The 16,490-nt window shown below is 44.5% G+C and overlaps 1 protein-coding gene across 1 annotated transcript in view; it reads left to right on the top strand.

The window, feature by feature from the left end:
- The window catches only part of IGF1R (insulin like growth factor 1 receptor), a 181,499-nt gene that overhangs the window by 129,132 nt on the left and 35,877 nt on the right, over positions 1-16,490 (top strand). Inside the window, exons 5-8 of the mRNA XM_081888411.1 lie at positions 4,715-4,859; positions 8,302-8,516; positions 10,943-11,069; positions 14,502-14,740. Coding sequence (XP_081744537.1) covers positions 4,715-4,859; positions 8,302-8,516; positions 10,943-11,069; positions 14,502-14,740 — 726 coding nt within the window. The remainder of the gene's footprint in view (positions 1-4,714; positions 4,860-8,301; positions 8,517-10,942; positions 11,070-14,501; positions 14,741-16,490) is intronic.

Here is a 16,490-nt window from a genome sequence, read left to right as displayed (position 1 = left end):
AGTAGCCACAGGTGCCCTGTTCCCTTTTAGCCGGGCTCCTTGCCTCCTGCTCTGCAGCCTGGAAAGAGGAGCGATTGTCTCCCTCGAGGCAGCAGCTGCGGCAGCTTTGAGAAGGCAATGCAGCGGCTCTTGAGAGGGGAGGAAGGCATGGGCAGGATAACTGAATTGTCTTTATTTTCCTCTCTGGGCGGCTGGTGGGTGCTCAGGGCTGCTCTTGCGCTCTTTCCACTGTCTTTCATGCTCCCCTCCCCCTCAGTTGGGGCTGTTGCACGTGGGGAGGCATGGGGCGCAAGCGCGCTTTGGGTCTCCCACGTAAGGGGAGGTGTTCTTTCCATTGCTCAGTGGGGGGGGGGAACTGAGCCAGAAATAAACCCCAGGTTGCCATATGTACGGGAAATTCCGGACATCTCTTAAAATTCAATCCCCCCCCCCCCAGGACATTTTAGGCATCAAATTTCATGGCATGTCTGGAATTTTCTGGACGTATGGCAAGCCTAGAACCGATTCTCATCCCAGAGCTGCAATTCCCAGAGTTCTCTGTGAAAATTGGATTGATTGCTAAACCACACTGGGAATTGCATAACTGGGAGGGGAATAAGAATCTCCTACCAACTCTCAGCAACCTTAACAAACTGTAGCTCCCAGAATTCTTTGGGTGGGGGAAGCCATGACTGTTTAAAAGTAGTATCATAGTACTTTGAATGTCAGGTTTAAATGTGGCCTGTGTCTTCAAATCAAATATGGGAGCAAAGAGCTGCTGCTTTTTAGAAGCTTGTGGTGTTTCTCCCCCCCCCCTGTGTTTCTTTTTTAGTTTTTTTTTTAAGTAAGGGTGCATTTTTATGTTGGCACCTCCTTTTGCAGAGACGTTGGGTGGCACGTCTGTGGATTAAGGTATTTGCCCACTGGCAAAGTTTTTCCTGCAGTGTACATGATGCCCTCTTTAAATACTGGCGCCGAAGCTTCCATTCCTGCCCTCCCTGGTGCCATGAGCTGGCCTCACCAAGTACATGTCTTAACAGAATACAAGTGCTTAGTTAACGATTCGTCGGGGTAGTGAATCATACTCTGGGAAGATTCCAACCAATGCTAAACTTTAAAAAGTGTTACTCTTCTTCTCTTTCTTGAAATGTGTGCTTTGTCTTTATTATAAACAAGCAAGGAAGAATCCAGAGAGGAACACTATAATTTTGTCTGTTGCATTGAGCCACATTTCTGCTAGATATTTAAAGGCACCACGATACCACTATAAAGTGGTGGGTTCTCCCAAAGAATGATGGGAGCTGCAGTTTGTTAAAGCTGCTGAGAATTGTTAAAAGATTGCAGCTTCCCTCACAGAACTACACTCCCCAGAGTTCCCTGGGAAGAACGATTGGTTGTTAAACCACTCTGGGAACTGTAGTTCTGGGAGGGGAATAAAGAAAAAGGGACCCCTGACCATTAGGTCCAGTCGTGATCGACTCTGGGGTGGCGGCGCTCATCTTGCTTTATTGGCCGAGGGAGCCGGCGTACAGCTTCTGGGTCATGTGGCCATCATGACTAAGCCGCTTCTGGCGAACCAGAGCAGCACATGGAAACGCTGTTTACCTTCCCACCGGAGTGGTACCTATTTATCTACTTGCACTTTGACGTGCTTTTGAACTGCTGGGTTGGCAGGAGCAGGGACCGAGCAACGGGAGCTCACCCCGTCGCGGGGATTCGAACCGCTGACCTTCTGATCCTAACAATTCTCAGCACCCTTAGCAAATGGCACTTCCCATAATTCTTTGGGGGAGCCATGACTGATTTTAAATATGGTGTGGATGTAGCCTGAGTTCAGCAAGGAATTGTTTTGTGGCTCGTGGAGACAGTTCAATGAGGGTGAATAGGGCATTGTCCCACTAAACTCATTGTGCCCTCAGTCAGCCTCCCACATCCAACTCTACAATTCTATGATACTGTGACCTGCTTGTCTTCTTAATTGCCACTACCAGTTCAAGGGTTGACCTTAGTCTCAGGGTTGCCCTTGTAGAGCTCAGTAGGGAGGAGTGTGGGGAGAAAACAAGAATTGGTTGATTCTGACCATCATTGGCTCTGGCTCCACCTACTGCTTGGCTCCCTGCCTTCTGCCCTACCAGCCCCAATGGGATCCAGCCTCCACTGATTACAACTTTGTTTCCCTCTGATAGCATTTTCACACCTTTCAAAACAGAACTTTAATTCTGCCTCATGTTGACTGCCAAGTTAGCTCATCGTTTGTCTTAACTGGATCTGCAAGAACAAAATGTCCAAGATAAGAGAGGCAGTTAAAAGCTATAATTTTGGGGGGAGGGGGGTGACATTCCTTTTGGCCTGAGTCATGATACAGCCCCAGAAATACCATAATTCTTTCCCTCTATTTATTTCCCTAAAGCAAAACTTGTGGGAAACCTAAACCTTGCGCTCAAGGAAGTGATATGCAGCTTTCTTAAAAGTGCTGTAGAGAATCTGTACTCCATTCAGTCTCCTGTTAGAAACATGGACCGACTATCCTCCTTATCCTAATGGTACAGGAATAGGGAGGGCTAGTCTGGATGTCAGCTTTGAATCCAGACCTATGGTTTTATGCCTGTATGATGGAATTCTGTAGAAAGAGAGGCTACTAAAGCGGTCCAACCAGTCTCTTTGTTAAATTAATAGCTGTAGGATATCTCTTTGCATGGGGACGCAGGTGGCGCTGTGGGTTAAAGCCTCAGCGCCTAGGACTTGCCGATCGAAAGGTTGGCGGTTCGAATCCCTGCGGCGGGGTGCGCTCCCGATGCTCGGTCCCAGCGCCTGCCAACCTAGCAGTTCGAAAGCACCTCCGGGTGCAAGTAGATAAATAAGGACCGCTTACCAGCGGGAAGGTAAACGGCGTTTCCGTGTGCAGCTCTGGCTCACCAGAGCAGCGATGTCACACTGGCCATGTGACCCGGAAGTGTCTTCGGACAGCGCTGGCCCCTGGCCTCTTGAGTGAGATGGGCGCACAACCCCAGAGTCTGTCAAGACTGGCCCGTACGAGCAGGGGTACCTTTACCTTTTACCTTTATCTCTTTGCATGACTAAAGAGTACAGGCAACTAGTTGCCATAGAAACTACTGTGCTGGAGATGTATCCAGAAGGCCGGCCTTGCCCTGCCTCTTGCCCTGGCTGGAGGTGATATCCCTGGTATGTGTAGGAGAACAATAAACCTGGGCTAGTCTGATGTGGGCCTGGAGGTGGGCAGACACAGCATCCACAGCTATGGCTTTCAGGCGCCTAGAAACCTAATGAGGAAACAAATGCTACAGTCATACCTCGGGTTGAAGTAGCTTCGGGTTGAGCGTTTTCGGGTTGCGCTCCGCAGCGACCCGGTTTCGCTGCATGCATAGACGCTCAAAATGACATCACATGCATGCGCGGAACCGCAGATGCGGGGTGCGTTTGCTTCAGGATGCGAACGGGGCTCCAGAACGGATCCCGTTCGCATCAACAGGTACCACTGTATTGGCAAATTAATGACCTGAATTGTCTTTTGTTCTGCTTGTATGTACTGTATGTGTAAATAAAACCATATCTCACAAAGAGAGCACAGTCTCCAGTGAACTTCATTCCAAGGAAACCAAATCTGGAACATGCTCTGGCACCCCTGAAATTTCTCGTTTCTCAGAGATTATTTGGAAATCCAAACACTCCTTTGGAGAGTTATCTAGGTGAAGCTTTCTTAGCACAGGGAGTCTGTTGTGAGTCTGTTGGGGCTTTGTCAGAAGGGTTGAGACAGTGGAAATCCTACTATTCCAAATTACCCAATGAAGCTAAGTTGTTCTGGCAGTCCTGGACCTACTTCCAAAGAAGTAGAGTCCACCACTACAGAATGGGATGATGGTCATAAGCTTAGAGGCCATTAAACACAGATTAGACAAATTAATGAAGACCATGAGAGCCAACCTCCAAGAGTAGCAAACCTCTGGATAACTAAAGTTTCTGACCAAATTGGTGATGGGCATTGACCACTATGTCCTGCGTTTGAGAAGAGCCTTACTGGATCAGGCCAGTGGTCCATCTAGTCCAGCATCCTGATCTCACAGTGGCAAACCAGATTCCTATGAGAAGCCCACAAGCAGGACCTGAGTGCAACAGCAATTCTCCACACTTTCTGTTCCCAACAACTGGTATTCAGAGGCATGCAGCGTCTGACAGCGGAAGTAGAACAATAGCCATTGTGGCTATTGGCTGTTGAGAGTTGTATCCTCCCTTAATTTGTCTAATCCTAAATTGAGTTTACGGACCTTGCATTTTAGAGAAGATCCTGCATAGCTTGAGGTTCCGGGGCTAGAGCTTCTCAGCGGGATGTTTTCTGTTAGCATTAGTATGGTAAAATTTACGTCCTGGAGCCTAACAGGAGCTGTGGCTTCCTGTATGTTTAAATTTACAACTGCATCAGAAACTCTTGCCAAAGCATTGGCTGTTGAAAGCTCAGAATCTGATGCTGGCACTAGCAGGGTGCATTCATAATGAAGGGAAGGCCATCCGTACTGGCCAGAAACCGACGGTGTAAAATTGTAGCGGTATCTTGTTTTGCGTTCCATTTGCCTTGTGTTCGTAGGTAAATCATAAAGGTTGGACTGCTGAACAAGGAGTCTGTATTTAATCAGAGAAGGCAGTCATTAGTATTCTGATTGAGACAATGAGCAAAAGGAAGCTTCTGAAACTAGCAGTTTTTCTTCAACTCTTCTTTCAGGCAACATTGCCTCGGAACTGGAGAACTTGATGGGCTTGATAGAAACAGTGACTGGCTATGTGAAGATCCGGCATTCCCATGCACTGGTTTCCCTCTCATTTTTGAAGAATCTGCGCTATATCAACGGAGAGGATCAGCTGGAAGGGTGAGCATTTAATTGCCATGTAATGATGTTCTTGTTTCTACTATTTCTTCTGAAAACAGTGCTATTGGAGATACATTCTTTGGCATACATATACACACGGCATATGTGGTGGTCTTGGTTATGTGCTTGTGGAAGAGGCAAATTTTTCTGTTGGAATGGAAAGAGTACCGGCCACACAGCAACTAGTTAGTGGTGGCACCATCAATATTATTAAGTCTCCCACTCCAGCTTCTCACCTGGCTTTCCCAAATACATCTATTCAGCCACAAGGCCTAGAAACTTGCTTTAAAAGACCTACACTGAGGTTTCTGTACCACTGCCGCATCCTGTATTATTTACACTGTCTTAAATAATGGCCATGCATGTGAGGTAGAGGTCTTTTGAGATATTTTACTCACTAATTCATGTCTTCTGACACCACTCCTTGTGGTCTCAAACCACAGGGCGATTTCCACCTTTGCACCATATGCGTGCAACAAAATTTATCAGTAGTGGGAGGCAGCATGTCAGAATCTTGCAGGTTGTGGTTGTTTTTGTGGCAGTGGAGTTTGTCTGGGAAATTGCTGTGTACATTCTCTTTCGCTCTGCTCTCTCCCCCCTCCCCCCCCATTCCTTTTGGATTTAAGCTGTGACAGCAGTTAATAAACACAGATTTGGGAAAAACAGTTTGTGAACAAGGTGGTAGCAAGGTCATGGGAAAGGCACTGTATGTGTCTGATTTCTGATTTATCAGGTCTGAAAGGATTATGTTACAGCATGAGGGTTTCTTCACAAGCCTCCCTTTTTTCTCAGGCTGTGCTTTGGTGAGCTTTAAATTCTTAAAATTCCACTATGTGATAGAATAAGCTCAATTCTACACTCGAAAAATACCACTGTCTCCCTTCCCCATGAAGATTGCCCTGACGGTGCACTTTGAAAGCAGCGACCAAGTGTTTTTTCTTCTTTCTGCTCCTGGCAAATCCTGGGATCTGCTCTTCTGCCTTGAATAAGGAAAGTGCCTCATACCAAGGGAGACCACTAGCCCATTTAGCATAGTACTGTCTGCACTGGCTGGCAGCAGCTCTTCAGGGTTTCAGACAGGGGACTACCTGGAGATGTCGGAGGACATTTTTCATGTCAGGCTGATTCTCTGCCACTGAGCTAAGGCCATTCTCTTAAGACATGGGAGCATTAAAAAATTGCCTTATAGTGAGTCAGACCAGTGGTCCATCCATCCCAGTATCTTCTACACTGACTGGCAGCAGCTCTCCAGGGTTTCGGCTGGGGACATCCCCAGCTCTCTCTGAAGATGTCTACAGATGAATGCAGCCATACATAAGAAGAACCTGCTTGATGGCCCATCTGTTCCAGTATCCTGTTCTCACAGAGGCCAACCAGATGCCTGTGGGAAATCTTCAAGCAGGATCCAAACACAAGAACTCACAACTCCTGCAGTTTTCGGCAACTTGTATTCAGAAGCATTTCTGCCCCTGACTGTAGAGGCAAAGCACAGCCATCAGGGTTGATGGCCATTGATAGCCTTCTCCTCCATTAATTTGTCATATCCTCTTTAAAAGCCACTATGGGAGTTCCCTAGGCCCTCCAGGTTTCTCTGCCTGACCCTCGGGACCAGCATTCAAAATTCACCAGGCGCATTGGCCACTTGCAACCAAGTTAAGAAAGATGCCAGGATGGCGTCTGACAACTCCACCATCTGGAGATGCATGCCTGGGGATCCTGGGATCTTGACTGTTTTCACACATGTAACAACACCTCCTGTAAAATTCTATCTATGATATTTCATCTGCACAATCCTAACCCAATTCCAGGAACCAAAAAATCATTGAAAAATATGACTTCTGAGCCACCTGGCCCCCAAATGGCAACTAGGCATTCTGTTTTGGCAACTGTAACCCTGGTTTAAGGAGCCATTTGGTACGTAGCTTATATATCTGAGTTTTGGTTCACGTCTCCCCTCCTCCACATGCAACTGCTGGGTGACCTTGGGCTAGTCACACTTCTCTGAAGTCTCCCAGCCCCACTCACCTCACAGAGTGTTTGTTGTGGGGGAGGAAGGGAAAGGAGAATGTTAGCCGCTTTGAGACTCCTTAGGGTAGTGATAAAACGGGATATCAAACACAAACTACTCTCCTCCTCCTCCTCCTCCTTCTTCTTCTTCTTCTTCTTCTTCTTCTTCTTCTTCTTCTTCTTCTTCATTCACACTCCCCTTGAGTGCTGGAATGTGACTGGAATGTGCCCTTGAAGTCTCATAATGCCTCACACTTCCATGGATGGAGGATAGAAACTGGCCTACTGATGGAAAGTAGCATTTATATTCATTGCTATGCCCTCTTTAGCCTCTGGCCCTACCTAACCCTGACATGTGGTCCCCAGGAGGCTGCCCAGAAGATAATATAGTCCTCAAATTGGAAAAGGTTTGTTGACCCTTGATTTAACGGTGCTGCCCTCTGCCACCCATTGTTACCAGTGTGGAAACAAGTAACCTGCAAGCAGTACTGTCTACCAACTAAACACATAGCCATGCCCGCATGTTTCTCAGGGTACTCTGCCGCATATAGTTTCTGAAGACGTGTTTGTTTCTATTCCTTGCAATAAAGGTGTTGTTGCAGAAGTGTCTGGGCATGGTACTATGGCCATGTTTTTCAGAAACGTGAAAGATAAATCTTGTAAACAAATCCTTCAAATTTTCCAGTCCACGAGGGGGTTATTCATTCACATACCTATATTTCTAAATCAGTCATTTGCAGGCAAAAAGAAAGGGAGGGGAGACCAGCTTTTATCCTTTTATTTCCTGAAGGCAATGCTTCACTTTCCAGGGACGATTAGACAAGTGCCTCTGTTTACAAGGCTACAGCAAGAATCCTAGTTTGACTTTTGGGCCATTACTGCGCCTTTAGATTCTGGATGCTTCAGGAGAAGCAAGCAAAAGCACATCCTTTGGGTGCAGAAGGTTCCAGTTCAGTCCCTGGCAACTCCAAGTAGGCCTGGGAAAACCTCAGTGTCTGACACCCAAGAGAGCTGCTGCAAGCTGACATTGACAATGCTAGGCTATATGGACCAGTGGTCTGATTCTGTGTAAAGAAGTTCCCTATGTTTCTGGAGCCCCAGTGGTAATTAGTGCACTATTCCTTAGTGGCATTGGATGCCTGCAATGCACAGCACTCTCCAAAGTGCCTCTTAATCTGCTGTTGCAGCTTTTCTAGGGTGGGGGAAGTCACTCTCTCCGAGCATCAGTGATTCTTGTGGGGTTTCTCCCTAGCAGAGCAAAGAGTGCCCCCCCACTTGTGTGGATTGTCAGCCTTGTAAGCTCCCTGCTGTAATGTTCATTTGTTTTATTTGTAGGGAGGCAACAAGCAGAACAGAAAATGTGTACAGTTGTTGGCAAAGACTGGGTTTGCTTTCAAAACATTCCTGTCCTCTCCCTCCCTTATTTTTTTTATAGGAATTACTCATTTTATGTTCTGGACAACCAAAACCTGCAACAGCTATGGGACTGGAGCCATCACAACCTGACCATAAAGGAAGGCAAGATGTACTTTGCTTTTAATCCCAGACTCTGTGTTTCGGAGATCCAGGATATGGAGAGGGTTACTGGAACCAAAGACCGGCAGAGTAAAGGCGACATAAATCCAAGGAACAACGGAGAGAGAGCGTCCTGTACGTAAAGGAAGTATAAGATAATGATGATTCTGTCACTTTTGTTACAGTTGCAATTAATGAAAGTTGTTAGTTCTTGTGCAAATACTCTCCAAGTGCCTTGCAATATATTTAAAAACAGAAGTAAAAAAATTGCATTATACTAGAAACACATTTACACAAAAACACATGCAATTCATTAAAAGTACACAAAGCAATCCCATAGTATCAGAAAGCTTCAATAGCACACTAGCAGCAGACAACATCATTGTACTGCATCGAAAACCTGGGAAGGAAAAAAAAAGTTAAGTTTTTACCTGGTGGCAGAAAACCAGGCATCTCACTGAGGAGTGTGTTCCACAAAAAGGCAACCACATCTAGCTCAGGATTGTCTACATTAAATGGCAGTGTCTCTTTCAGACCAGAGAATTGTGCAGCCCTAACTAGAGGTGTTGGGTCCTTCTGCATTCACTGCTACTGAATTGCTGGCCCTTTCCTGGTTTCTGGTCCTCATTTAAAGACAGGCCTGCTTTTTTGTTGAGTGGGCAGTGGGCTCATGAGCCCTAGATGAATAACAGGTGCCTGGACTGCTGCTGCTGCTACCACTGCCACCAAATCTCATGCCAGCCTTTGTTTGTTTTTTAAAACACACAAAAGAGCTTTCTGACTTGCTCGCCTTCCATGCAGAGAGAGAGAGAGAGAGAGACTCCTCAAACAAGCTAAATGGGCTTTGAAATGCTGGCAGTTTTTTGAGCCAGAATACAAAAGGGATGAAGCACTGGTAGTTCTCTTGAGATTTGCAAGCTTCTTTTTAGAAACAACAGGAGCAAAGCAAGCAAGAACCTGCTTCCCTGTTTGACATTCTGCATGCTGGATTCTCTATGCAAGAATTAAGGGTCTTTAAAAAACAACAACAACATACACAAGCACACACATCCCTTTTTGTTTTGAATTGGATGGCTTTGGAAGATGAGGAAAAAAGTCGCCGGTTCACTTGAACAGTAAGCTTGGCGCTCTAGACAAACCCAGCCATCCCCAGTGCCAGGTAGGACTGGTCTGGAGGGTGGGGTGTCCCCTACCCTGCCTGATGAGTCTGAAGACTCGAGAATCCAGCCTGTCTCAGCTGGAGGGAGGTGCTATCCTGGGAGTTCAGAACTTCCTTCCATGAACAGAATTTCATGGTAAACAAGCTTCCGATTTAACTTGGCAGGGACTGGCTGAATCTCTTCTGTATGAAACATATTAAGAATAGGTCTGGGTGATAAATTAATATATTGTCGAAAACTGGTTTGAAGACCATATCGTGATAACGGTTTTATCATTTTTGACCTGGAAGTATATTGCAAATCATGGTGTATGTGTGCACATGCACTATGCAAAAATCGTGATGCAGGAAAAATGTGAAGCCAGCCAATGCTCCTGCATAGCTCCATCCTTATTTCAGACATTGTGGTATATCAGTATATTGTGATATTTAGCTGGTGGCACGGGTGGCGCTGTGGTCTAAACCACAGAGCCTAGAGCTTGCCGATCAGAAGGTCGGCGGTTCGAATCCCTGTGACGGGGTGAGCTCCTGTTGCTTGGTCCCTGCTCCTGCCCACCTAGCAGTTTGAAAGCACATCAAAGTGCAAGTAGATAAATAGGTACCGCTCCAGCGGGAAGGTAAACAGCGTTTCCGTGCGCTGCTCTGGTTTGTCAGAAGTGGCTTAGTCATGCTGGCCACATGACCCAGAAGCTGTACTCCTGCTCCCTCGGCCATTAAAGCGAGATGAGCGCTGCAACCCCAGAGTCATCCGCGACTGAACCTAAGTGTCAGGGGTCCCTTTACCTAAGTAGAGTTATAGCATTGTTACATTGTTGTATTTAAAAATAAGAATTTTCCATCATATGGGGGGGGGGTGGAGCTTTGAATTTGGTTACCAAGCTCACTGCAGGAGAAGACAAAGGCCATAACCCCCCCCCCCCGATCTCCAGTCTGTTTCATCAGTGGAAAACTCTTTGGAAAGTAGGGTGATCCATGACATTCCTGAGTGTAAGTAGACTGTAAGTGCCACTCTGCCAATTTGTAGCCTGTGCTACTAAAAAGTAAAACTGAACAATGATAGAATTAGAAATGAAGGTGGAAACGTAACAAAAATCCTTGCATGTGTTAACACTTAGATATTTAAAACAAAAAAAAATTCCTTCCAGTAGCACCTTAAAGACCAACTAAGTTAGTTCTTGGTATGAGCTTTCGTGTGCATGCACACTTCTTCAGATACAAGAAGTGTATCTGAAGAAGTGTGCATGCACACGAAAGCTCATACCAAGAACTAACTTAGTTGGTCTTTAAGGTGCTACTGGAAGGAATTTTTTTTTGTTTTGACTATGGCAGACCAACACGGCTACCTATCTGTAACTTAGATATTTGTGACACTTCAGCTCAGTTGCTGTCCTGCGTTTTTCAGGTGAAAGCCACATTCTGAAATTCATTTCCAACACAACCAGGAAGAATCGGATCATGCTAACCTGGGAACAGTATCGCCCCAAAGACTACAGAGATCTGATTAGCTTCACCGTTTATTACAAAGAGGCGTGAGTATGCACATCTCCGGATGATACCACTAATGTGTGTGTTTTGCGTATGTGGGGTGGAGGGAGGAAAGCGTAGCAAATTGTATGAAGGATGCTACTGATTGAGCAAAAAGAGGGCCTGGGTCTCCATGTAGCTCCTACTAAAGACCGCCAAGTTGAGGACAAAGAGCAAATGCTGTTAAACTATAGCTAGGGTTAGATAGCATTTTAATTGGGTCCTTTCTCCAAAGAGCTTTATCCCAGGTAGGCTGAGTGAGGTGTGCATGTGTATGAGAGACTGGTGTAAGGTAATCCACTGAGCACTATGGCTCAGTGGAGACTTAAAATGAAGGGGTTTTCCAAGGGTATATATACAACTGTTTAAAGATGTGTGGTGATTGTTCACATCATGTACCTATAGCAAAAAATGTTTGCAACATGAAAGGATAGAGCACCTCTTGAATTCAGTAGCCACATAACGTTAAACTATGGTTTGTTGCAATATGGTTGAGGCTGAAGATGCTGATCAAAGTGTTTGGCTTGTGTGCTCCACTTTCTTTCTCCTCCTACACTGGAGAAGGACAAGCTGCTAAAGAATCCCATTATGTTTAAGCCAGGCATCCTGGTTTAAATCACTCTGCTTAGTTTATCAAGTCAGCTTCATAACCCATGGTTTGATGTTGGCTTTCTATGATGATGACAACAACAACAACAACAACAACAACAATTTATTTATACCTCGCCCATCTGGTTGGGTTTCCCCAGCCACTCTTTTGTGAAATTTTTATTCCTTGGTGTTTTTCAGACTCTCATGTCTGCTTTGTTAACCTTGCTGCCTGTTACTTTGCAACCCGCCCCCCTATATTTTCTTCTATTACCCATCTTTTCCCTTGCCTCTTTTTTATTTTTTCTTCTTATTTCTGACATTGTAAGTGGCTGTGGAATATCTTGCCACCCACAGTACGTTTCCATCTTGGCTAGAATTTTCCCCATCCCCTTTCTCATATTCCTTTCCTTTGGCTGCATTTAGACATAATAATAAACTCAATAAGGCTTATGATAGGAACAATAGTAGATGAGCTCACATGCTCCTTCCTCCTCCAGCACAGCTTTGAGGAGGCAATCTGAAGTCTGCTTTTGATTAACCACAGCTCAGCATTGCATCTGGACTGTGAAATCTGGTTAGTTATTGTTTATTGAAGTGAGCCACTTCCATAAACCATGGTTTGAAGTTGGCTTCCTTAAGTAAACCATATTCGAGGCTAACCACAGTTTGTCCAGGTTCAGTCATAATGCTAAACTGTGGTTAGTCAAAAATAAAAATGGAATCTTCTGATTTCGTCATAGTTGTAATGGAGGAGTGGGGAGTGTGAGAGCCCAAGGCTTGGGTAGGGTTGTTCTTTTAATGATAAATCAGTTTTAATCTTGAATGCATTCAGCATCTCTTGTGCACCTAGATTGTGACTCTGTGGGCAAGGCCTCTTAACTCTTTTGTGTACAGTGCTTTGGCGTAACCTAATATTTTTACCATTGTTGCTTCCAAAACTTTTCAAAGTTGTGTGTAAAATAGTAGTTTGTGTTTCAGCCAGGAGTGGGTGATGAGCGAGTCGTTTAAATAATGCCACTCAGTTGACTAAACAAGTTTCACTGACAGTAAAAATCTGTCAAAACAGTGGTTTTCTCTTAAATATTGATCTGTTCCCCTTTGTTAAGCACTTGTTAAATATAATTAGTGATTGTATATGTATTTTGACTAATAATAGAAGGAGACTGAATCCATGGGGTCCTGGTGAGATGGACGAGGGCAGCCTTTCTCAACCGGGTGCCATCCAGATGTTTTAGATGGTGCCAGTGGGAGCTGATCGGAGTTGTAGTTCAAAGCCTCCAGAGGACACCTGGTTGTGAAAGGCTGGATTGAAGGGCCACCTTTTTTTCCTCGTGGCAAGATTGCTTAGGACATTGCTGTTTTCAAAGAGTGCCTCTTGCAAAGCTTGCAGGATGGTGATGACAAAGAGGTTGGCCCCCCATCTTACAGAGGGCAGACTGGCCTTAACCAGAAGTCAGGCATTAAGGCTATATTCACACCATACATTTAAAGCACTGTGATATCATTTTAAATGATCATGGCTACCCCTGGAGAATCCTGGGAAGTGTAGTTTGTTTAGGGTGTTGAGTGTTGCTAGCTGGCCCCTATTCCCTCCACTGAACTACAGTTCTCAGAGTTCCATGTGAAGAAGGATTGATTGTTACTCTGGGAACTGTAATTCTGGGGTGGGGGGTTGGATTGGGTCTCCTAACAACTATCAGCACCCTTAAGAAACGACAGCTCCCAGAATTCTTTGGGAGAAGTCATGGCTGTTTAAAGTGGTATAAAAGTGATATAAATATATGGTTCAGATGGGTCCTATATGAGTGGTGTGAAGGCAAGAAATTGACGAGCAGAATGAGATGGGTGAATTCTCACAGGGGCTGTATAATTTTTGATAAGAAGGAAGTAATGGAGTTTTCAGACCATTGACTAGGGAGCTAAAAGAGTGCAAGATTGATAGATTTAAAGCAGGAGAGGGTGGAAGGTAGACTGGTACCTGCTGGGAAATCTTGGGGCAATCTTCAGTAGATCATCAAGGCTTTTAAACATAGCAACATCAAACTGACTATTCAGCTGCCTAATTTAGGTTGGAAATAAAGAATGTGATCCCTTCTGTGAGAGGACTGTGGGCTCAGCTGAGTTCTAATGCTGAAAACAAATCTTTAGGCTTAGAATGTGCTCAGAGGCACCCTTGTGTGCCCTTTCCATCTGCTCTGTTCGGTAGATCTTGGGTTCTGGGCAGGGGGAGTAGATCTGACAAGTTCTGCCTACCCCTGAAGTCTGCCCACCTCGTGAGTAGTCAGTCTATTGTAGGAAATAAATTCTGCCAGTGGTGGCTGTTAATATCACTTCAGCATTGTGATGATCCCACAATCCCCACCTCCCTATATAAAAAAAGTAGTGTTGGGACTAACCATCCAAGTCCTTTAGTGGAGGCTGCAAGCATGCATCTTGTCAAAGAGGAGTAAGAGGTTCTCTTTATTTATTTATTTTCTTCTTTTGCTTTATGTCTGCTTTAGCCAGGGATTGGCTGAATAAAAAGCTGTTTGCTTTTGTCTTTAACAAAAAGCTTCATTTTGTGGGAAACAAAAACAACAACGGTGGCCTGCCCCTTTTGGAGATCCCTTGTCATTTCAGGAACTTGCAAAGGCTTGGTTTCCTAAATATGAATAGAACTTGAGAAATAAAAACCTGGGATTCTCCAGGTTTTTTTTTTTAATATTCCTTCTATAAAATGCAGAAGTTTTATTATTATGAGTTTCATTGGGGGAAAGTTGGCATGAAGCTTCCATCCTTAAAAGTTTTTAAAGCGATTTTTGTTAGAAGTAAAAAATTCACAGCCCTCTTTGGTTGCCTGTTTCCAGACCTTTCAAGAATGTGACAGAATATGACGGGCAAGATGCGTGCCGCTCTAACAGCTGGAACCTGGTTGATGTGGACCTTCCTCAAAATAAAGAGGACAATCCGGGGATTTTGCTACAGGCGCTTAAACCATGGACTCAGTATGCCATTTACGTCAAGGCTGTCATGCTCACTATGATGGAGAATTACCATGCTCATGGAGCAAAGAGTGAGATCGTCTACATCCGAACGAAAGCTGCAGGTAAAACAAAAACCCAAAATATTGTGTCCAGTATTCATCATATTCTGACATTTTCAAAATTCATGGAGGTTTCTTAACTCCATTAACTTTCAGAGGGTTTATTGTGAGTAAAACTCTGTTGAATACAATTGCGTGACAGCACTTGGTCCCGATAAATTACTTTGCGCTTTTGAAAGATGGTATTTCTTTGACAGAGAGGGCTGTGTGCTTGGAAAACCAATCCACAGTGCCTTCAGTGGGTAATATAAACTAACAATAAATCTCAAGTGTTTCGGCTTAATTAGGCTTTGGCTGCAAAACATAGATACTAGGATGCAACTCAGATTTTGTCCTGCTGTGTCCCAGTGGGATTTGCTTATGAGTAAATGTGCATAGTAGCATCAGGCTATTAGTCAGTACTCTGCGATTTATATTGGAAGGGGAGGTGTTGCACAGGTTTTCCAGCAGATGGCCAGAAGATACAGTTTGTTGGTTTTTGCAACATCTCATCCAAGCTTTGTTTAATTCAAAGATCCAGGGATTTTTGATATGAAAATGCAAAACCAAGGAGCAAAAATAGTCACTGTTGAATTTTAGAATCAGCTGCTTTAATGTGGCTAACCAGTACGAAGGCTGAATGCTACCAGGGCTGCAGTTTTTTCAGAAGTAAATACATTGCAGAATCAAAAGCTCTGGCCAGTTCATTCACACATATGCATAATTTGGTGCCCTTCTGTTGAACCTACGTTGAAGTTCTGTAGAAGTTTGACCTGTGATGGCCAAGTCAGGACTTGGTTCTACAGTCAATGGGTGATGAATGAGCCTTCTCAGATTGTTATTTTTATTTTATTAATTAATTTTTTTCAATACTTGGTAAAGATATGGCATCACAAACTCTCACAACTGAGACTGAATACACCACATAAGGTAAAATAAAGGAGGCATAGGTTATATTATTATCAAACCAGTAACTAGAAATGCTTAGGAATTACATCTGAGCACGAGGGCCTTTGCAAAATTGGGGTAAGTAATTTACCCTCTTGCTTATTAAAATAAACAGTGAGAGGTGTTGCAGGTAATGGGGGACGATTTCTGCATTTTGGCTTCTCTGGCCTGTCTGTTGCGCTCTCTCAATTTCTCTGTCACAGCCAATCTGCAGATTCTGTTCCAGCAACCTCTTAGACTAAAATGTCTGTGGTATGTCCAGTGTTGAGCAGCTTCTGTAAGTGCAGTTACAAGTAAGAAAACAATTCACTCTATATTGCACATTTCACATTGTATCAGGCAATATTGACAATAAAGCTAGTCCAGGGTACATTGAAAAAAGTTGTTGCACTATAGCTGAGACTTGCTGAAGAACTCCTCACAACACTTGTATGACTGGACATTCCCACCACATGTGGAAATAACCCACCAACCTTTGCAACCCTCGATATTGTTCAACTTGGCCAGTGTAAAATACCATTAGGTTAACTCATCATAGCTTCTCTAGTTTGGGATGATACATTTTTTATGGAGATACATGCCATATATCATTCCACACATTCTATGCTATCAGGCCCAAGCTTCCCTAAGACTTGTCGGCGTGGTCCTTAGATTTCTGATGCCTCTGTGCTTCCTGAATTCTGGTTGAGAGAGGATAGATGTTGTGTTGGCTAGGTGATGGGAAAGTGCTACACAGCTGTACCTTGGAAGTTGAACGGAATCCATGCTGGAAGTCTGTTTGACTTCCAAAACATTCAAAAACCAAAGTGCAGCTGTGGAAGCCCCG

Source organism: Podarcis melisellensis (genome assembly GCF_964234715.1).
Source record: "Podarcis melisellensis genome assembly, chromosome: 14".
NCBI lineage: Eukaryota > Metazoa > Chordata > Lepidosauria > Squamata > Lacertidae > Podarcis > Podarcis melisellensis.
Note: the sequence above shows the minus strand (reverse complement) of the source record. Positions and strands in the feature narration are given on the sequence as shown.